The following is a 22,677-nucleotide window of genomic DNA, read 5'->3' on the forward strand; positions in this document are numbered from 1 at the left end:
CCGGTTCAAATTATAGGTTTCAGGTCAAGTTGACAAAATTGTAGGTCCAAGATCAAGTTGGCAAACTTTTTGGTTCATGGTAAAGTTGTCCAAATTTAAATTGATGTCTGCTTTGTAGCTCTACCGTAATAGTTGTACCAGTACACCACATTCAATGTTACATTGTTCTTTGCACAGATCTTCACAACTGCCTAGTAGAATACTGGGGTCTGTAGGTCCAAGTAAAAATCTTTTGGGTTTATTTTGTTATAACAACCAATTTCACATCTGCTTTATAACTTCACATTATTGAATGACTGTTTCAGTGTGATTTGAGCAATGGTGATTACTTCAAACTAAAAATGTCCCCATATAAAATAATGGAGCAAACGCCAATGCTTGTCAAGATTTTTCAAACGAACAAGAGCCATAACTAAATAATCATTAAAGCCACGATTATGGGCCTTGCTGTTCAAGGGCTCATTGTCACCAGTTGAATATCTTGAAGCAGTTTTGACTTACACCCATGATTGTTTTCCAGCTATGAAGAACTGAAGCCATCGCAGCTATTTCGAAACCCCGACTTTATCTTCGAAAACAGATGAGCCCATAAACATCTGGTTTCTGATCAAGTGTTTAAAGTAGACACAAAAGTTACACAAGCAGAAGCCAATTAACGCTCATCTTTTTTCTTAGTCATAACAGTGGCATTTCCCAACATATATTTTTACCAGAGTTATACACTTGCTACAAGTATATAGCCATTTTGAAATGTGCAACTAGTCTTAAAGTGTGCACAGAGATCAATATCTATGATGGCGGAAACAGTAGCTCTTCTGTCTCAGCAAATGTAGGAATACATGTTTGTGTAAATCTCGACCAAGACAACTAACACATTTACAATTTTATTTATGCGATAACAATTTAACATCAGTTTTAAATGCGCAATGGATGAGATTCCTATGGCCTTACCATTAATACTCTATTAAAGTATTAAACAAAACAGTTAGCCATCACTAGTCATTATGTGACAAGCAATTACACACAAATCCCTGGCCATGAGTAATTGACATTCCTCTTGATTGTTGGCCGGGGTCCATAGTCAGTAGATTAATATTATTACAATATGGTCTTGTTTTACCAACTCAAGGGCGAAACTTCATGACTGATGTAGCAATCTTACTGGTTATCACACAGTTCAGTAACAATCAGACTTGAATCAGCATCAGTTACAGTACAAGAGACCAGCTAAGGAAGTGAATTTCATACATGCACCTCTCGACTCTTCCCAAAATGAAAATAGATCACAAATAAGCTTCACCCAACAAGCAAAGTTTTCTATTGGTCTGGGCCCATTAGTCTCAAAGCAACGCTCTTGACAATTTAAACTTAGTGTAAATTGCCAATTATTAAACAAAGAATAATTTACATCCTTTCTACTTCAATTAGACTTTTAGTATATAACCATTTACAGTTTTCATCAATAAAGTATTTGTTACATGTCCAATAATCAAGAAGAAATAGACATTCTGACCCAGTTTCCTGAAGGTAAGGTTAAAAATGCTATCGCTAACAAGATTTTTCATGTCATAATCTTTGAACTAAAGATTTTTACATTGTTCAAGGTGTGTTAAACCTAAGATTCATGACAGTAGGAAAGTTGAGTGGTGTGTTGTTATGTGTCTGGAAGGAGTCATTGTTTGTAATCGACCCGTATGTATCGTCCATATTTGTATCTTGTCTCATCGCTGGTTTCTCCCCTCGTAGATGCTGAATCTGCTTTAAGATGGCTTTGGCTTCTTCCCGTGTCTGAAAAGGTAATGAATAAATCATAAGGCTAAAAAAGATACAATATCATAAACAAGCTCTTGATGTAACATTGGTAGCCCTTAATGTAACATTGGTAGCTCTTGCTAGCTCTTGAAGTAACATTTCTAGCTCTTGATGTAACATTTCTAGCTCTTGATGTAACATTGCTAGCTCTTGATGTAACATTTCTAGCTCTTGATGTAACATTTCTAGCTCTTGATGTAACATTTCTAGCTCTTGAAGTAACATTTCTAGCTCTTGATGTAACATTTCTAGCTCTTGATGTAACATTTCTAGCTCTTGATGTAACATTTCTAGCTCTTGATGTAACATTGCTAGCTCTTAGTGCAACATTGTTTGCTATTTATACATCATTGATAGCTCTTGATAAAACATTGCTAACTAATTTTGCTATCTATACAGGGCTTGATCATTGCAAGTTCTTATTGTGCTTGTTTAATGGTCACTACTTTGTATTATTTACCACCTAAAATCAATCTTTCCAAGTTGAGAAAAACAAACAGCTATAATGTAAATCATTGTAAAGTATCATTATTCTTCAGATACATACATTTTCATTGCTAATTTTGCTGACAAAAAGCTTGTATCAAATTCTTTAATATGTGTTATGGATTTCTCTATTTATAACATTTAAAATGTATGATATAGATAATGAAATACCTCTGTGAACTCAAGACAAGTCTGAGCGGCTTGATAAGCAGCATCCAACATGTTGTTTCTCAGATAATAGTTGGCGAGATACTTGTACGCTTCACTCTGGCCCTCGTAACTCTGTGACTTTCCAGGCTGTAGAATACAGAAGATTGAACATAAACCATAGTAATATAATATACTGTAATTTAGATATGTCTCGACAGTATAATATGTGGCGTCTTAGATGTTATTTCTCTGAATACAGTTTGCAAGATACTTGTACAACTCACTCTAGAGTTGTTCACCTCTGTGTCATTCTGGGCTGTAGAATAAGATTTAACATTATAATTAAAATAACTAAATATATTCTAATCTAAACAAGTTTGTGCAGCCTTAATTAAATTGTCCAACTTAATGTTTTTCCACAAATAATTAGCGAGGTAGTTGTTTGCTTTACTCTAGCCCTCATCACTCTGGAACATTTTTGGGCTGTAAGACTCAGAACATTACATAAATAATAATACTGTGGTATAGTCTAGACATGTCTGCGAGACATTGATAGACATTACTCTAAATTTTCACTCTGATCCAAATAACTCCGCATCTTTTCCGGCCATTGAAATACAGACAGTTTCACTCTGATTCTTGCACTTTTTAACTGTGAGATATCATAAAATATTTTAAACAAATACTACTTGTAAGGTTCAGTATGACGATGAACTTTGTTACTCTGCCAATTAAATATGTTTGAGCATGCATGTACAGTAAAACTGCGGTGGTTCGAACAGGCGGTGGTTCGAGAACCGGCGGTCCCTCGAGGTCGGAGCTTGGTCCCGAACATTTTTCCTTCTATTTTCATATAAAATATACTGATGCTGCATCGAAACCTAATTATGTCAAGGAGTCGAGGACAATAGGGGGTCCCAAATACACAAATCATGCACAAAACCTTATGGCTCCCTCGAGGTCATAATTTCACACTTTATCCCGAACGTATGTCCCAAGAAAAAAAAACAATTGCTAGGAGTTTTCGCAAGTTCTAAAAAAAAAAAGACAGTTAAAGGAGATTTGATTAGGTGTGAAAAACGTTCTTCACTGTTTACGCATTACCAATGATAGTTGATAAGGGCATTTGAGAAGATAATTAATAGTTTTAACAGTTTCGCGAGACAGACAAGATGCGCCAATCGTCAATCCTTGAAGTTCTGAATCTTAAATCTGACTAATGCCATAATTTGTACTGTCATATTTAAATGTTGAATGTTTAGAAAATGTGTTTTTCATAAAAAATAAACATAAATATTTATTCATCTTTAATTGTTTTTCTTTTACACTTCGTATACGAGGGCCTTTGAACATATGAGCGATTTCCACAACACAACACATAATCGGTGTCGTAGTAAACAGTCGGTTTGACGACTTAAAAACTTGTATTGTAGAAGTTATGGGACTAGCTGGACATGTGTGTGTTGTAGTAGTTATGGGACTAGCTGGACATACGTGTATTGTAGTAGTTATGAGACTAGCTGGACATACGTGTATTGTAGTAGTTATGGGACTAGCTGGACATACGTGTATTGTAGTAGTTATGGGACTAGCTGGACATACGTGTATTGTAGTAGTTATGGGACTAGCTGGACATACGTGTATTGTAGTAGTTATGGGACTAGCTGGACATGTTTGTATTGTAGTAGTTATGGGACTAGCTGGACATGTGTGTATTGTAGTAGTAGTTATGGGACTAGCTGGACATGTGTGTATTGTAGTAGTTATGAGACTAGCTGGACATGTATGTATTGTAGTAGTTATGGGACTAGCTGGACATGTATGTATTGTAGTAGTTATGGGACTAGCTGGACATGTGTGTATTGTAGTAGTTATGGGACTAGCTGGACATGTGTGTATTGTAGTAGTTATGGGACTAGCTGGACATGTTTGTATTGTAGTAGTTATGGGACTAACTGGACATGTGTGTATTGTAGAAGTTATGGGACTAGCTGGACATGTGTGTATTGTAGTAGTTATGGGCCAGCTGGACATGTGTGTATTGTAGTAGTTATGAGACTAGCTGGACATGTATGTATTGTAGTAGTTATGGGACTAGCTGGACATGTATGTATTGTAGTAGTTATGGGACTAGCTGGACATGTGTGTATTGTAGTAGTTATGGGACTAGCTGGACATGTGTGTATTGTAGTAGTTATGGGACTAGCTGGACATGTTTGTATTGTAGTAGTTATGGGACTAACTGGACATGTGTGTATTGTAGCAGTTATGGGACTAACTGGACATGTGTGTATTGTAGTAGTTATGGGACCAGCTGGACATACGTGTATTGTAGTTGTTATGTGACTAGCTGGTCATGTGTGTATTGTAGTTGTTATGTGACTAGCTGGACATAAGTGTATTGTAGTTGTTATGTGACTAGCTGGACATGTGTGTATTGTAGTTGTTATGTGACTAGCTGGTCATGTGTGTATTGTAGTTGTTATGTGACTAGCTGGTCATGTGTGTATTGTAGTTGTTATGTGACTAGCTGGACATGTGTGTATTGTAGTAGTTATGGGACTAGCTGGACATGTGTGTATTGTAGTTGTTATGTGACTAGCTGGACATGTGTGTATTGTAGTAGTTATGGGACTAGCTGGACATGTGTGTATTGTAGTTGTTATGAGACTAGCTGGACATGTGTGTATTGTAGTAGTTATGGGACTAGCTGGACATGTGTGTATTGTAGTTGTTATGTGACTAGCTGGACATGTGTGTATTGTAGTAGTTATGGGACTAGCTGGACATGTGTGTATTGTAGTAGTTATGGGACTAGCTGGACATGTGTGTATTGTAGTTGTTATGTGACTAGCTGGACATGTGTGTATTGTAGTAGTTATGGGACTAGCTGGACATGTGTGTATTGTAGTAGTTATGGGACTAGCTGGACATGTGTGTATTGTAGTAGTTATGGGACTAGCTGGACATGTGTGTATTGTATTTGTTATGTGACTAGCTGGACATGTGTGTATTGTAGTAGTTATGGGACTAGCTGGACATGTGTGTATTGTAGTAGTTATGGGACTAGCTGGACATGTGTATATTGTAGTAGTTATGGGACTAGCTGGACATGTGTGTATTGTAGTAGTTATGGGACTAGCTGGACATGTATGTATTGTAGTGGTTATGGGACTAGCTGGTCATGTATGTATTGTAGTAGTTATGGGACTAGCTGGTCATGTATGTATTGTAGTAGTTATGGGACTAGCTGGTCATGTGTGTATTGTAGTAGTTATGGGACTAGCTGGTCATGTATGTATTGTAGTAGTTATGGGACTAGCTGGTCATGTATGTATTGTAGTAGTTATGAGACTAGCTGGACATGTGTGTATTGTAGTAGTTATGAGACTAGCTGGACATGTGTGTATTGTAGTAGTTATGAGACTAGCTGGTCATGTATGTATTGTAGTAGTTATGGGACTACTGGTCATGTATGTATTGTAGTAGTTATGGGACTATCTGGTCATGTATGTATTGTAGTAGTTATGGGACTAGCTGGACATACGTGTATTGTAGTAGTTATGGGACTAGCTGGACATACGTGTATTGTAGTAGTTATGGGACTAGCTGGACATACGTGTATTGTAGTAGTTATGGGACTAGCTGGTCATGTGTGTATTGTAGTAGTTATGGGACTAGCTAGACATGTGTGTATTGTAGTAGTTATGGGACTAGCTGGACATGTGTGTTTTGTAGTAGTTATGGGACTAGCTGGACATGTGTGTATTGTAGTAGTTATGGGACTAGCTGGTCATGTGTGTATTGTAGTAGTTATGAGACTAGCTGGACATGTGTGTATTGTAGAAGTTATGTGACTAGCTGGACATGTATGTATTGTAGTAGTTATGTGACTAGCTTGACATGTGTGTATTGTAGTAGTTATGTGACTAGCTGGACATGTGTGTATTGTAGTAGTTATGGGACTAGCTGGACATACGTGTATTGTAGTAGTTATGGGACCAGCTGGACATGTGTGTATTGTAGTAGTTATGGGACTAGCTGGACATGTGTGTATTGTAGTAGTTATGGGACTAGCTGGACATGTGTGTATTGTAGTAGTTATGGGACTAGCTGGACATGTATGTATTGTAGTAGTTATGAGACTAGCTGGACATGTATGTATTGTAGTAGTTATGGGACGAGCTGGACATGTGTGTATTGTAGTAGGACTAGCTGGACATGTATGTATTGTAGTAGTTATGAGACTAGCTGGACATGTGTGTATTGTAGTAGTTATGAGACTAGCTGGACATGCGTGTATTGTAGTAGTTATGGGACTAGCTGGACATGTGTGTATTGTAGTAGTTATGGGACTAGCTGGACATGTGTGTATTGTAGTAGTTATGGGACTAGCTGGACATGTGTGTATTGTAGTAGTTATGGGACTAGCTGGACATGTATGTATTGTAGTAGTTATGAGACTAGCTGGACATGTATGTATTGTAGTAGTTATGGGACGAGCTGGACATGTGTGTATTGTAGTAGGACTAGCTGGACATGTATGTATTGTAGTAGTTATGAGACTAGCTGGACATGTGGGTATTGTAGTAGTTATGAGACTAGCTGGACATGCGTGTATTGTAGTAGTTATGGGACTAGCTGGACATGTGTGTATTGTAGTAGTTATGGGACTAGCTGGTCATGTATGTATTGTAGTAGTTATGGGACTAGCTGGTCATGTATGTATTGTAGTAGTTATGGGACTAGCTGGTCATGTGTGTATTGTAGTAGTTATGGGACTAGCTGGACATGTGTGTATTGTAGTAATTATGGGACTAGCTGGTCATGTGTGAATTGTAGTAGTTATGGGACTAGCTGGACATACGTGTATTGTAGTAGTTACGGGACTAGCTGGTCATGTGTGTATTGTAGTAGTTATGAGACTAGCTGGACATGTGTGTATTGTAGTAGTTATGGGACTAGCTGGACATGTGTGTATTGTAGTAGTTATGGGACTAGCTGGACATGTGTGTATTGTAGTAGTTATGGGACTAGCTGGACATGTGTGTATTGTAGTAGTTATGGGACTATCTGGTCATGTGTGTATTGTAGTAGTTATGTGACTATCTGGACATGTATGTATTGTAGTAGTTATGGGACTAGCTGGACATGTGTGTATTGTAGTTGTTATGTGACTAGCTGGACATGTTTGTATTGTAGTAGTTATGGGACCAGCTGGACATGTATGTATTGTAGTAGTTATGGGACTAGCTGGTCATGTGTGTATTGTAGTAGTTATGAGACTAGCTGGACATGTGTGTATTGTAGTAGTTATGGGACTAGCTGGACATGTGTGTATTGTAGTAGTTATGGGACTAGCTGGACATGTGTGTATTGTAGTAGTTATGGGACTAGCTGGACATGTGTGTATTGTAGTAGTTATGGGACTATCTGGTCATGTGTGTATTGTAGTAGTTATGTGACTATCTGGACATGTATGTATTGTAGTAGTTATGGGACTAGCTGGACATGTGTGTATTGTAGTTGTTATGTGACTAGCTGGACATGTTTGTATTGTAGTAGTTATGGGACCAGCTGGACATGTATGTATTGTAGTAGTTATGGGACTAGCTGGTCATGTGTGTATTGTAGTAGTTATGAGACTAGCTGGACATGTGTGTATTGTAGAAGTTATGTGACTAGCTGGACATGTGTGTATTGTAGTAGTTATGAGACTAGCTGGACATGTGTGTATTGTAGAAGTTATGTGACTAGCTGGACATGTGTGTATTGTAGTAGTTATGGGACTAGCTGGTCATGTGTGTATTGTAGTAGTTATGAGACTAGCTGGACATGTGTGTATTGTAGTAGTTATGAGACTAGCTGGACATGTGTGTATTGTAGAAGTTATGTGACTAGCTGGACATGTGTGTATTGTAGTAGTTATGGGACTAGCTGGACATGTGTGTATTGTAGTAGTTATGAGACTAGCTGGACATGTGTGTATTGTAGAAGTTATGTGACTAGCTGGACATGTGTGTATTGTAGTAGTTATGGGACTAGCTGGTCATGTGTGTATTGTAGTAGTTATGGGACTAGCTGGACATAGCTGGACATACGTGTATTGTAGTTGTTATGGGACTAGCTGGTCATGTATGTATTGTAGTAGTTATGGGACTAGCTGGACATGTGTGTATTGTAGTAGTTATGGGACTAGCTGGTCATGTATGTATTGTAGTAGTTATGGGACTAGCTGGCCATGTATGTATTGTAGTAGTTATGGGACTAGCTGGACATGTGTGTATTGTAGTAGTTATGGGACTAGCTGGTCATGTATGTATTGTAGTAGTTATGGGACTAGCTGGTCATGTATGTATTGTAGTAGTTATGGGACTAGCTGGTCATGTATGTATTGTAGTAGTTATGGGACTAGCTGGTCATGTATGTATTGTAGTAGTTATGGGACTAGCTGGTCATGTATGTATTGTAGTAGTTATGGGACTAGCTGGTCATGTATGTATTGTAGTAGTTATGGGACAGCTGGTCATGTATGTATTGTAGTAGTTATGGGACAGCTGGTCATGTATGTATTGTAGTAGTTATGGGACTAGCTGGTCATGTATGTATTGTAGTAGTTATGGGACTAGCTGGTCATGTGTGTATTGTAGTAGTTATGGGACTAGCTAGACATGTGTGTATTGTAGTAGTTATGAGACTAGCTGGACATGTGTGTATTGTAGTAGTTATGGGACTAGCTGGTCATGTGTGTATTGTAGTAGTTATGGGACTAGCTGGACATGTGTGCATTGTAGTAGTTATGGGACTAGCTGGACATGTCTGTATTGTAGTAGTTATGGGACTAGCTGGACATGTGTGTATTGTAGTAGTTATGGGACTAGCTGGACATGTTTGTATTGTAGTAGTTATGGGACTAAATGGACATGTGTGTATTGTAGTAGTTATGGGACTAGCTGGACATGTGTGTATTGAGTAGTTATGGGACTAGCTGGACATGTGTGTATTGTGGTATTTATGGGACTATTTTAAAATTGGGCCAGCAGATTCTGAGGAGAGCATTTTCAAAGTTTTCCAAACAGACAAATAGTAAAAAGTAGCCGTAACCCCCTGGAAGCCCTCTTTTTACAAGTCAATATAAGATGTAGAACTTCAGATAGAGGGTCATTTCTGAGATATTATTAAACAAGAGCTGTCACAGTATGTGACGAATGCTCCCGAATGTGACATTGACCTATGAACAAGGTCAGTACATGAAAAGTTGACCTTGCCTTTACGTGTCAAATACATATGGCAAGTTATTTTAAATTGCCTCTAAACAATAAAAAATACCACCCATACTTGACAACCTACACTGTTATGTCCTTATAAGCAGCATTCCATTGTGAATAAACACTAAGTGTGACCTTGAACTTAGAGGTAGGGGCATGGGTCTTGCATGTGACATGTCGCCTTTGTATGTCGGACACATGTGGCAAGTTATTTTTAAAATCTGTCCATACAAGGGAGACTTACAGCCCGGACACGACAACCTATACTCTATACAGACGGACGGACTGTGCGATTTTAATATGCCCACCTTTGGGGGCATAAAAATGGGCCAGGAGATTTTGATGAGAAATTATCAAAGTTTCCATAATTATAGACATACATGTATATAGTGAAAAGTAGCCCAACCCCTGGCGGCCATGTTTTTCAAAGAATCAACATGGGTGGAGGAATTTGATACAGGTTCACCTATGGAACATTTCTGTTAAAATATTAGAGACGTACAGCCCGGACACGACAACCTATACTCTATGTCCTTATATATGCAGCATTCTATTGTGAATAAACACCTAAGTGTGACCTTGACCTTAGAGGTAGGGACACGGGTCTTGCACGCGACACCTCGTCTTGGTATGTGAAACACATCTGGCAAGTTATTTAAAAATCTGTCCGTAAAAGGGAAAGTTACTGCCCGGACAAGACAACCTATTCTCTATGTCTTTATATGCAGCACTCCATAAACACTATGTGTGACCCTGACCTATGAGGTAGGAACACGGGTCTTGCACGCGACACGTCGCCTTGGTATGTGGAACGCATGTGGAACGTTATTTTAAAATCTGTCCATACAAGGGAAAGTTACAACCCGGACACAAGTTATTGAGCCGGACACACGGACTGACGGACGGTGCGATTTTAATATGCCCACCTTCGGGGGCAAAAAAATGGGCCAGGAGATTTTGATGAGAAATTATCAAAGTTTCCATAATTATAGACATATATGTATATAGTGAAAAGTAGCCCAAACCCTGGCGGCCATGTTTTTCAAAGAATCAACATGAGTGGAGGAATTTGATACAGGTTCACCTATGGAACATTTCTGTTAAAATATTTTTAAATTGGAGCAGTGGTTTCTGTGAAAATATTTTTTTCCTTTCATTGGCCACTTTTATTGAAGGAATCAGGAAGAGGACCAGCTTTGAGGAGTGATTACGTGAAGTTTGGTTGAAATTGTCCCAGTGATTTAGGAGAAGTGGTTTGAAGGTAAATTTTGATAACGGAGAACAACAGATGATTACCCTATCATAAAAGCTCATGCTGTGCACTTTCTGCTCAGGTGAGCTTAAAAGACAGACAAATCAAATTGGTGTTTGCTCGCGTCTGGATTTTGTTCTGTTCCCCCATTTACCAATCCATCATACTATTTTTAGGAAAAATAAATATGAGGCTGTAATTCAGTTTTCAATTTCTATAAATTACATTGAATTTGGTTGATTATAGAGTAAATGAAACCCCAAAAGTGCCAGATGTAGGCTTTCTTGTTCTTGATACTCCCAGACATTCTTGATACTCCCAGAAGCACTCTTTGAAGATCCTAAGGACTTTAATTGATGTGATTTCAAAGGAATTATTCATTTTTCAAATGGCTTTAATCTTGTTTAGCTTTGAAATTTAACACCGCAATCCATGTTTGAAAGAAGAATAAAATCCACTCATTTACATGCTGACATGTTTTTTGTGAGTTTAGTTAGTGTGGACATCCCTGACCCAGGCTACAGTCGGTCATGTTAGAGTTTTATGCCAAGTTGTAACTAAAAATGCTGCAATTTTACGAAACCAGCTTTATAATGTGGGTAATAAAAATTATAGCCAATTTATTTCTTGTATGAGTTAGTTAAAAGTACCAGCCTTTATCTTTACCAAAGAGACATAATTGAAAAGTACATTAGTTAAGTTATAGCTTATGTGTTTAGTTTCCATCAATTCTAACTAAAGTTGTTGGGCGGGAACCATTTTTCTATTTTAAAGCTGCACTCTCACAGACTTACCGTTTTTACAACCTTTTTATTTTTTGTCTTGGAAAGAACAAATTTATGCGTAAATATCTGCAAACCAATAATAAAAGATTGCTAACAAAAGATCAGATCGCAGATTTTCATATTTCCGTTCGAAAATTAATGTTTTATGGCTTAAACCGTAAATAACGGTTTAAGAAAAATACATAAAATATCAATTTTTGAACTTATATTTAAAAATCTGCGATCTAACTTTTTGTCAGCAGTCTTATATAACTGGTTTTCATGCATTTTTGCAAAAAGTGCTCGTTCCAAGACAAAAAATAAAACGTTGTTAAAACATTCAATCTGTGAGAGTGCAGCTTTAAGTAACCTTTAACTTTGACCCCCCCCCCCCCCTTAAAAAAACAGTCATCCCAAGCTCTTCACATAAGCTTCACAACTTTCCTTACTATCTAGCTAGCTTATGTTATTAGGGGGAAACCAATGTTTTGATGCCTGGCCACCTTTCAGTCCATTCATTGAAAATCTTATTCAAAATGGCACTGTGCTGCAGAAAAGGAAATGAGTGCTTAGGGAGAAAAGGGCACATTTAATCAGGCTGTGAAAAACTTAAATATTAGGAATTGTGTTTATTTATTATAATTGAAATAATAATTGGTTTCAACTGGCGAATATGTCAAGTTTGTATGTATTAATAATCATATTATAAGTTTTCATTAAAACAAAAGATATATAACAATCATATGCAATAAAATCTATGACAGCAAAATGATTCCCATGCTGTTCACCATGAGTGCAAAAGGGTGCTTCCAATCAACGACAGGCGGCAGCATCCCTCCATAACTGAATCCTACACATGTACGATTATAAAACGACTTTCATTGAGGTCTTAAAAAGAGAACATATTGCTTACACTGCATAAAAAAACAAAAAGTTATAACCAAGCCTTTCAAGTTAAAACTGTTATAGAAACAAATGTTAGGTGTATACTTAAAGGTCACATCCAGGCTAATAATCTGATCCAAACAAGGCTTGGCTTGACTATTATATGTAATTACATATCAATTTCTAGGAAATGACTTCAGAATTGTCTTTCATCTTTAATAATAACTCTTTCTTTGAGACAAATAATGACACAGTTAAATTACCACCAGTAGCAATGACCTGATCAATGTGAAAGCAATGGATTTTTTTAATAATTCCTCTAATTGCTCAATAAAAGATATTTTCCACACATGGTAAATTACACTTAATACAGCTTTATGAGGCTCAAAGATTCATGCATATTTACATTAGAAGTTAAATAGTTATTTACTTATTATTGTTGTTATGAAAGACAAAACTTAGAGCTGTCACAGGAGTGATGAATACCCCCAAATGCCGCCTGGACACAGGACACACATAACTCCAAGGTTACTGCACACTGCATCTTCTTTTATCATGCATGTATTGTTTTATTTAAATCTGTTGAGTAATTTAGAAGTTACACTGCTGACAAGAAAAACTAGCCTTTCATGAGTTATCGTCCGGAAACCGTTTTTCTATTTTTAGTAACAGTGACCTTGACCTTGGCCCCACCAGCCCCAATATCGAACTTGACCTGTATCTTCTGATGTTACACCTGTGTACCAAAAATTGTTCAAATCTGTCTAGCCTTTCATGAGTTATCGTCTGGAAACCGTTTTTCTATTTTTAGTAACAGTGACCTTGACCCCACCAGCCCCAATATCTAACTTGACCTGTATCTTCTGATGTTACACCTGTATACCAAAAATTGTTAAAATCTGTCAAGCCTTTCATGATTTATCGTCCGGAAACCGTTTTTCTATTTTTAGTAACAGTGACCTTGACTTTGGCCCCACCAGCCCCAATATCGAACTTGACCTGTATCTTCTGATGTTACACCTGTATACCAAAAATTGTTCAAATCTGTCAAGCCTTTCATGTGTTATCGTCCGGAAACCGTTTTTCTATTTTTAGTAACAGTGACCTTGACCTTGGCCCAACCAGCCCTAATATCGAACTTGACCTATATCTTCTGATGTTACACCTGTGTACCAAACTGTATCTTCTGATGTTACACCTGTGTACCAAAAATTGTTCAAATCTGTCTAGCCTTTCATGAGTTATCGTCCGGAAACCGTTTTTATATTTTTAGTAACAGTGACCTTGACCTTGGCCCCACCAGCCCCAATATCGAACTTGACCTGTATCTTCTGATGTTACACCTGTGTACCAAAAATTGTTCAAATCTGTCTAGTCTTTCATGAGTTATCGTCCGGAAACCGTTTTTCTATTTTTAGTAACAGTGACCTTGACCCCACCAGCCCCAATATCGAACTTGACCTGTATCTTCTGATGTTACACCTGTGTACCAAAAATTGTTCAAATCTGTCTAGCCTTTCATGAGTTTTCGTCCGGAAACCGTTTTTCTATCTTTAGTAACAGTGACCTTGACCTTGGCCCCACCAGCCCCAATATCGAACTTGACCTGTATCTTCTGATGTTACACCTGTGTACCAAAAATTGTTCAAATCTGTCAAGCCTTTCATGAGTTATCGTCCGGAAACTGTTTTTCTATTTTTAGTAACAGTGACCTTGACCTTGGCCCCACCGGCCCCAATATCGAACTTGACCAGTATCTTCTGATGTTACACCTGTGTACCAAAAATTGTTCAAATATGTCTAGCCTTTCATGAGTTATCGTCTGGAAACCATGAAAACCGACAGACCGACAGACAAGCTCACTCCTTTATACCCCCACAAACGAAGTGTGATATTAATGAGAAAGATAATTAAGACCACTGAGGCATTGGCTTTGATGATAATCTCAGGGTACGTGGCTGACAATTTATAATTGTCTCATTAGTTTGAAAATCATAAAATAGAATTTTAACTACAAAAGAAAAATTCCTATCATTTAGGCCTGGCTTTGTTGATCAACTCAGTGTATGTGGCTGACAATTTATAATTATCTTATTAGTTTCAAAATCATAAAAAAGAATTTTAACTAAGAAAGAACACGTCTACCATTTGAGCCTTGGCTTTGTTGATGAACTCATTGTACGCCCCAGCTGCTTGCTGTTCCTCACCTAGTCTCTCATGTAGCCTGAAATAATGAACTTTATTGTATGCTTTTCGGTGCTTTATAATAATTTTGCACTGTTTCAAAAAGTGAAAAATATAAATATGATTTTTTCCGGGGTTTTGAAATTTTAACCCGCTTCATATGTCATATCTGTGCACACAGAACTAGGAACAAATTTAAGCAACATCATTTATGAAAAGACATGATGTTTGCTTTTCTGAAAACTACAATTAACTGTCATTTTAAAACCTTTTTAGACTTAATAAAAATTAACTGGTTTTTTTTCAGTGTAATATAACAATAAATTTCACAAGTAAACATCAAAACGAAATATTTTATTCATGGTTACAACACTTATAAAATATAGGTTTTGGTGCTCACTCTGTGAAGTATAATTGCCATCTTACACTGAAAAAACACTTTAAACCTCCATATGTTGTAGCAAGAATAGATTGTTTCATTTTCCGTAGGTATTCTGAACATGTTTGTTTCACACGATAGCAAACAAGAACCAACTGCACCATGGAGTGAACGCTAATGCTAGTCTGTTGATATTTTTTTAATTGATAGGGTGTTGATATGAATGGTTTATTATGAATTATTACCAAGGGTAATGTTTCTGCTTGACTGCAATTCTACCTGACTGCTCTGAAAACAATCCCACTAATGCTAATGACACTAAAGTTTTCATGTTACCTGGACTGTTTTCTTCGAAATAAACTAGTTTAAAAAAAGGAAATCAATGGACTAGGATGCTTTAAAAAGCTCTGGATAATATTCACTATGCATCATATTAATTTTCAGCTTTATGATAAGCTAACTTGACAATACTTTAAAACTAACCTAGCCAGCTTGAGCAATGATGACCCTTCAATATCGCCGACCATGTGTGCTTTCCAGAAACATTTCTTGGCCTCCTGAAGGCGGTCCAGCTTCTCGTACGACTCACCCAGGGCCATTATCATCCGACTGTCATTTGGCCTGCAATAAATAAGAATATACTGTTAGGGGAAATTGGAATACCACTATATAGAAAGCAGGGCCAACTCAAGTCTTAATCATTAACAATATCGTGTCTGCAGGCGGTCTGAATACTTGGTCCTATGGTCATAGGACTGAAAGAGAGTTACGAGGGATGAATGAGAAAATGTTCTACCTTCATTATTTAACGTCACTTAGAACCTTTTCGCATTCACCCCTCAGAACTTACTTTACTAGGGTTTTAATGGATTTATTTAGTAATTACAATGGAAAAATCAATTCAGCTATATAAAGCTTCTTTTTTAAGACATTCAAATATAAAAAGGCTTCATGTATTAACATTCTAGAATGCTCAAGATTATTCTAAGGCGAAGAATAATGGGTGCCAAGTGGACTAAAATTGTCTCTTAATCTTTGACAAAACTATTCATTATTTTAAAGTTCACCTATTTTTAGGTTTCATTTAGACTTCTCTTCAAAGAAAACTATCTTTCATAAAGTTATTCCAAAAAAAATTCATGTACTAGAAAAGGATTTTCTTCGCTCATGGAATTTGTCACTTGAACTCACTTGGGATTTGTCCCGCGAGCTCACTTGGGATTTGACCCGTGAACTCACTTTACTCACCTGAGTTTCTGGGCATTTCTATAGTAATAGAGGCAGTAATACGGCATCTTCAGTATCTCGTACGTCTGTCCAAGACCGTACCAGGCTCGGTAATCACGCTTGTTCACCTCTGCAAAATAAATCATGAAAAATGTGATTTATTACAAGAGCAAAGTGGAGCAATCAAAATGCTCGTCTTTTTGCTCCTAAAAGTGTACAAGAGATATAACTCATTAATTATTTTAGCAAGAGTAATTGGTCGGAAATTCCGAACCATGAAACTTGAAATTTATAACTAAAGCGCCGTGAAGCCATCAAAATGCTTGTCTTTTCCTTCTGTAAATGATCAAGATAAATAACTCATTAAATATGAGTAATTGGTCAAAAAGTCAAATTACATTGTACTTTTTTTTCCTTTTTTAGAGATAAAGATAGGGTTAGGGTTAGCTCATTGAACATTGTAGCATGAGTGGCATGTGTCTTGTGTTGTCATGTAGTATTAATTAGGGGGGAAAACACAAGAACCTAGAAAGCCCAATTGTTGGCTTAGAGTCCACCAATCAAACACAAATGTCCAAAGACAGGGAATCAATCTTGAAACGCTCTGGTAGACTTTTTGAGTGCCAACCAATGCACTAACCAATCAGCCAGTAAATGAATGGTATAAAAGAAATTATAAATTGCACTATCCCAATTATAACCTCTTACCAAGAGCCTGTCTGTAGGCCTGTATGGCAGCATTGGTGTTTTTCATCTCCATGAACTCGTGTCCCATGAGCGTCCACGCAGACAAATACAGAGGGTTGAGTTTGATACAACGTTGAAAATACAGGGCCGCCTTCTCGTGCTCTGACCTCAGAGAATAGTAGTTGCCTGGGAAAAAAAAAATCAATTTAAGAACTCCATAAGACTCATTTCTCCCAAATGCACCGTAAATGCGTGATTGATTAATACCAGAGAAACAAAATTCCTTATATTGCTGCATGCAAGTTATTTACAATACTTAAAATTCCTCTAAATGAGGACTAGGATGGAAACAGTGACATAAGACTTACCAATAACACAGCATGTCTCCACCCTATACTTGTCAATGTCGCTAAGCTTGTGTGCCAGGTTGGCCAGCTCATATCTCATCTCTTTCACATACAGGAGGTTGCTAAATGTGTCCATATTCTCCAGTCTGTATGGGTCTAAACGCTGCAGCTCATGGAAGGACGATAAGGCAGCATCTACATCTGCAATTGACATGAGGCTAGTTATCAATCAACCATTCAATTGACAAATCAACGGGCTATATTTTATCAATAACAGCTCATGGTTACATAACCCAAAGTATATGGGTATTATTTATAAATTACTTTCACCACCTCTGACAAACAACCTCTGACTGACCAAAGCCATTCAAATCATGTTAGTTGGGAAGGAACAGTTTACAAGCCATATATACCCCATGACTGTCATATCAGTATGGCAATGATTAATTCATTATGAAATCAGATAACACATATCTTCAGCAGCCATAACTATTATTTGTTCATTTTCCTTACTTATACAATGTACTAACAAATAGCCATTGGCAGCATCAAGCGCTACACGTAAATTGATTGAAGGTCCCATTGGACCCAGATTTCATGCTTGCTATCTATTTTTCATGAGTCTTATTATGTCAGAAGTTTGGGAAAAAGATAAGTAATCCATAGACCTCTCATGCTATGAAATGCCATCACAAAATTTTACACATTGTATTCATGTGCTCATGCATTTTAGCACTAACTACATAACAAGACCAACACTTGTCTGTTGTTGTTTTTCAGTCGTAAAAGAAGCTAAACTTGACAATTGTTGAAGCCACCGGGTCATGTGTCTTCCTTTACCTATTCATGTATTTCATATTCCGCAATTAAGCTGATGAAAACATCATGCATACCTCGCATGTTATGGAATGCTACCGCTATGTTTGACACGATGTATGTACTCTGCTCAAAACCGTTCTCCTCCAAATCCTGGTATATCTTTAAAGCCTCCTCATTCAGCTGTAGTTCCAGGAACACCATGGCCACGAAGAATTGCTTCATCCATGTGCTTGGGAGGCTCATGGACATCAGCTATGTAAAGCATGGCAAAGTCTTGTATATAGATGCATATTAACTTTTCATTAAAATTGTACAGAAATATAGTTGAGACATGACAAAGCCTTGTTTTTATCCTTTGCAATTATAATTACAGTCGAAACTCGTTATTTGGCCTTTTCGGGACCTAGGGAAAAAAGTCAACATAACGAACATTCCACACATCCAAATTACAAAAAAAATATCTGACACCAAACCCAACACATCTGAGTTTGATTTATGTCTAAACCGACTTCTGCAATTGAACAGCCTTGTTACATATTACCATCGTGATAACAGCAAACGTATAATTGAAAAATAAAGTAAAAAATTATTTATTTGTGTCAAATTTATTTAATTCTATTCAATTAATTGGTTTAAAAAAAGTTTTCTTTCTACATGCAGTGTAGAGAAAGTTCTTCCTTACGTAACTTTCATTGTTGTTGAATTTTCCCATGATATCACCAGTGTCCTCGAGCGTTTCAATAAATGTCTCTTGTACAATTGATTTCTCTAATCAAAAACATAAACAAACAACTTTACAACTTTAATTATTCACACTTATTAAATAACCTCCAATTATGACAGTTTGTTATTTTGACACGCACGGTAGTTAAGCCACATGCCGCAAGTCATGAATATTTTCACACCTAGCTCGATCTATATAGTTTGACATAAGGAACAAGGAAAACATGTGAAATTCGACTACAGGGACTGAAATAGGAGGTCGACATAGCGAAAAAATCGAGATAGAAAAATCGACACAAGCAGATTTATTTTTATAGAATAAGAAGGAAAAAATTCGGGACCGGAGAAAAAAGTTGACACAACCGGAAAGTCGGGATATCCGACGTCGGCATAGCGAGTCTGGACTGTATAAGAAATTTTGCATTTTTAATCTTTCATAACAAGAAGTCGTTTAAGTGTTTTAAGGGCTATGTGGACTGTCTTTATGTTTAGAGGTCTAAAGATTGGCTTTCTTTATGCACTTTGTCCTATCTCTTAAATGATCCTCAGGTGGAGTTTATTAGTGTTGTTGCAGTTTTCTTTTGATGGACAGTTTCCCCTTGATAAGGTCTTTGCTCAATCTTCTCATGCTTACAGACAGCCCTTCACTACTGCTGGCAGCAAAAAAATATTTATAATTCTAAAATTGGCCCAATAAGCCTATGGCATTGGCTTAAATATAAATGCTTGTACTGAATTCTTTCTAACTTGCAAGTAACACTGTAACAGTCCTAAACTCAAACTTTTGCATTGGGGTTCACAGACCTTATGATTGTCATACATGCATTGAACATACTCAAAGAAGATTTAACTCCAAAACTGGCCCCTTAAACCTTACATACCATCTCCCTGTCTGCAATGAGAGGGACCAGCTCTTGCCAGGTACCCCAGTGTAGTGGCTCCAGCTTGAGAGACTCCAGAAATATTTCAACTGCATCCTTAAGGAGGTCCAGTTTCTTCAATATAACTCCATACCTTATGATAAATATGGATTTAGATTATGCCTCGGAGCATCTTTATACTTGTCACACTGGACTTTAATTATCAAAGCAAACATGGCTGTTGTGTTACAATGTTACACCTCGTTATATTTCTTTATCAACTTGTACTTTGTGTCCTACTGACATCTCACAATAATGGGTTTTCAGTTAGGCCTAAAAATATAAATTGTTTAGTTAGGGTAACATCCTTTTCAAAAATAGGTAGGGTAGGTTGGCTTTTCATTTTTTATTTTTTATGAGGCTTTATATAAGAATGTAATTTTCATCATTGGAGAATGGTGTTAAAGTCATCTTCTGTATAAGAATTTAAGGTTTTCAACTACATATTGAAAAGCAGTTTTTCAAAAAAAAAATCAAATTGACTATAAAAACGGTAGGGTCGGCGCTTATTCCGTAGGTAGGGTCGGGTTACCCGAACCAAATGTATTTTTTTTGTAGGCCTTATCATCATTCACATAAAGTATTTCCATAGCATCATAAATTGATTTTGGAACAAACAATCAGCTTACTTTAACCTAAAGCTAAACCTTCACAAAGATTCATTTTACATTTATATGAAGAAATAATGTTGCAAATATACGTATAAACACTCCAGCATATATTTTATATACATGTAGTACCTTGTAAAAATTAAACACACAGACTTAATGTGTATTGAACTATGAGTGGTTTATACATGTATCTAAATAATTTGCTTGTTTTCTTACAGGTAAAGGGAGTAACCATCCAGCTCCCTGTTGGCATATTTCTTGCTCAGCTCTATCCTCAAAGTTTTCAAATGCTCATTCTCTAGATGGTCCGGTGGTCCTGGAGAGAACAATCATTATATGTACAATGGTGGACAATAACAATTATGAATAGACAACATTGCATGAGTGGCCATTCAATACAGGTTTATAAAATTGACCAAAACTAATACTAATTAATATATTTTACCTGACCGACCCTATTTATTTGCCAACAACTAAAAATTGAGTCCAAAAATCAAAGAAAAATCAAGTGCAAAAATGTGATATCAGAACAAAAATTCGCCCAAACATGTGGCATTTGCAATGATTATTTTGTACTGCACTTCTCTTAAATGAGTCAACACCATTATGACTTTTCAAGAAAAGCTCCAGACAAAAAATAAGTATGAAAAGGGGCAATAACTATATAAACCTTTCCCCAGAGTTATGGTTTTTGTGCACTGCACTACTTCTAAATGAATCAATAAAAAGTTTGAAGACACTACCTTAAAGACTTTTCAAGTTTATATCTTCGGAAAATATATATGAATATTTACAATGGGCAATAACTAAAACAATACTGCACTTTGAGTTATAGTTCCTGTACACTGCACTTCTCCTCTATGGAACTTTATGTTTAAGAAGTCACAACCCTAATGCCTTTTTAAATTATCCTCAGGACAAGATTGCCTGGATGCACGCACACACACGCCTACCATTACTATATCTCCTCGGGGGATCATTAAGGCATCATAAGTATGTATTTTAGAGCATCAGAGAAATGCTGCCAACTTGCAATTTGTATATATAATAGAGAAAAACATGAACAAATACCAATAGAATCTGAGGCCTTATCTAGTTTTCTCTTCTCATCGCCGAGATACTGCGAGTAGATGTAAAGGAAGAAACACTTCTTGCTTCTACACTCCTTTAGGAAGTACGCAGCTCGGTCATACTCCTTCAGGTCAAAGTATGATGTAGCCAGGGTGTATTTGTCATACTCTTGAAGAAATATCTGAAATTGTGCACATATTATATTTTTTTAAGGTTATATAACAGTTGAATTATTTTACTGTATTTCTCCGACTATAAGGCGCTCCGCTTAAAAGACAACCCCCTAACTTTGACCATGAAATCTAGTGTTTTTGTCTAGACTTGTTTATAACACGGGGTTGATTTTTAAACCAAATCCAGCACTTGAATTTCTCCAAGTCTGTGATAATGTTCAAGCTAAACAGTCAATTATCAACTAAGTTTGTTCATTTGCTTGTAAGAAAATCACTGATTTAATGTCAACTGTGAACTCTCTAATGTGGCGGTAGTTTAATAATAGAACATGGTTACGCAGTTAAGGATTATTATAAAGCATCATTTTTTCGTACAGGTTCTCAGAGGAGGATTATTGATTATTATTTTTCCAATCGTATGCTATGTGCTAACCAGCCTAGACGCAATCTTGGGAGTAAATGGGATCATACGGCAAAGGCTGACCTATTTAGATACAAAACATTGCCATAAACCTTTGATGTTTACACAGCTCGTGCTGTGATGTCACAAACTGTACCGTTTGATCTGCAGCCGACAGACACTACACATTCTATTACATGTATTAATAAGTTAAATTTTCGCAGGTGTTTGTTTGCATTGCAGTTGATGGGACTTAAATTAGGAGAAATAAATAACCATTGATGATTGTGGATAAATAAATCTAAATTAAACAATTGATGAAATGTGTATTGAAACATGCCAGTAAGTCTGCATGATATACGCAAACCTTATCGTAAGGAAAAAGTAAGTTTTATTTCCGACATGGAAAAAATAAAACAATGATTTTTTTTCCAAAATATTTCAATTATAAAGGCAGCAAAATCTGTCTCCTGTGATAAACAAAGTGTTTGGACCGGTAACATGGGTTTGCTAATTAGA

General features: G+C 36.8%; 1 protein-coding gene across 1 annotated transcript in view; it reads right to left on the reverse strand.

Moving 5' to 3' along the window:
* Positions 1-871: 871 nt before the first annotated feature.
* The window catches only part of LOC128212104 (cell division cycle protein 23 homolog), a 29,494-nt gene continuing 7,688 nt past the window's right edge, over positions 872-22,677 (reverse strand). Inside the window, exons 3-13 of the mRNA XM_052917366.1 lie at positions 21,586-21,766; positions 20,731-20,830; positions 19,865-19,997; positions 18,335-18,512; positions 17,463-17,642; positions 17,116-17,280; positions 16,429-16,537; positions 15,664-15,801; positions 14,763-14,841; positions 2,470-2,595; positions 872-1,788 (exon numbers count right to left, since the gene is read on the reverse strand). Coding sequence (XP_052773326.1) covers positions 1,600-1,788; positions 2,470-2,595; positions 14,763-14,841; positions 15,664-15,801; positions 16,429-16,537; positions 17,116-17,280; positions 17,463-17,642; positions 18,335-18,512; positions 19,865-19,997; positions 20,731-20,830; positions 21,586-21,766 — 1,578 coding nt within the window. The 3' untranslated portion in view covers positions 872-1,599. The remainder of the gene's footprint in view (positions 1,789-2,469; positions 2,596-14,762; positions 14,842-15,663; positions 15,802-16,428; positions 16,538-17,115; positions 17,281-17,462; positions 17,643-18,334; positions 18,513-19,864; positions 19,998-20,730; positions 20,831-21,585; positions 21,767-22,677) is intronic.

Source organism: Mya arenaria, chromosome 12 (assembly GCF_026914265.1).
Source record: "Mya arenaria isolate MELC-2E11 chromosome 12, ASM2691426v1".
In the NCBI taxonomy this organism is placed as follows: Eukaryota; Metazoa; Mollusca; class Bivalvia; order Myida; family Myidae; genus Mya; species Mya arenaria.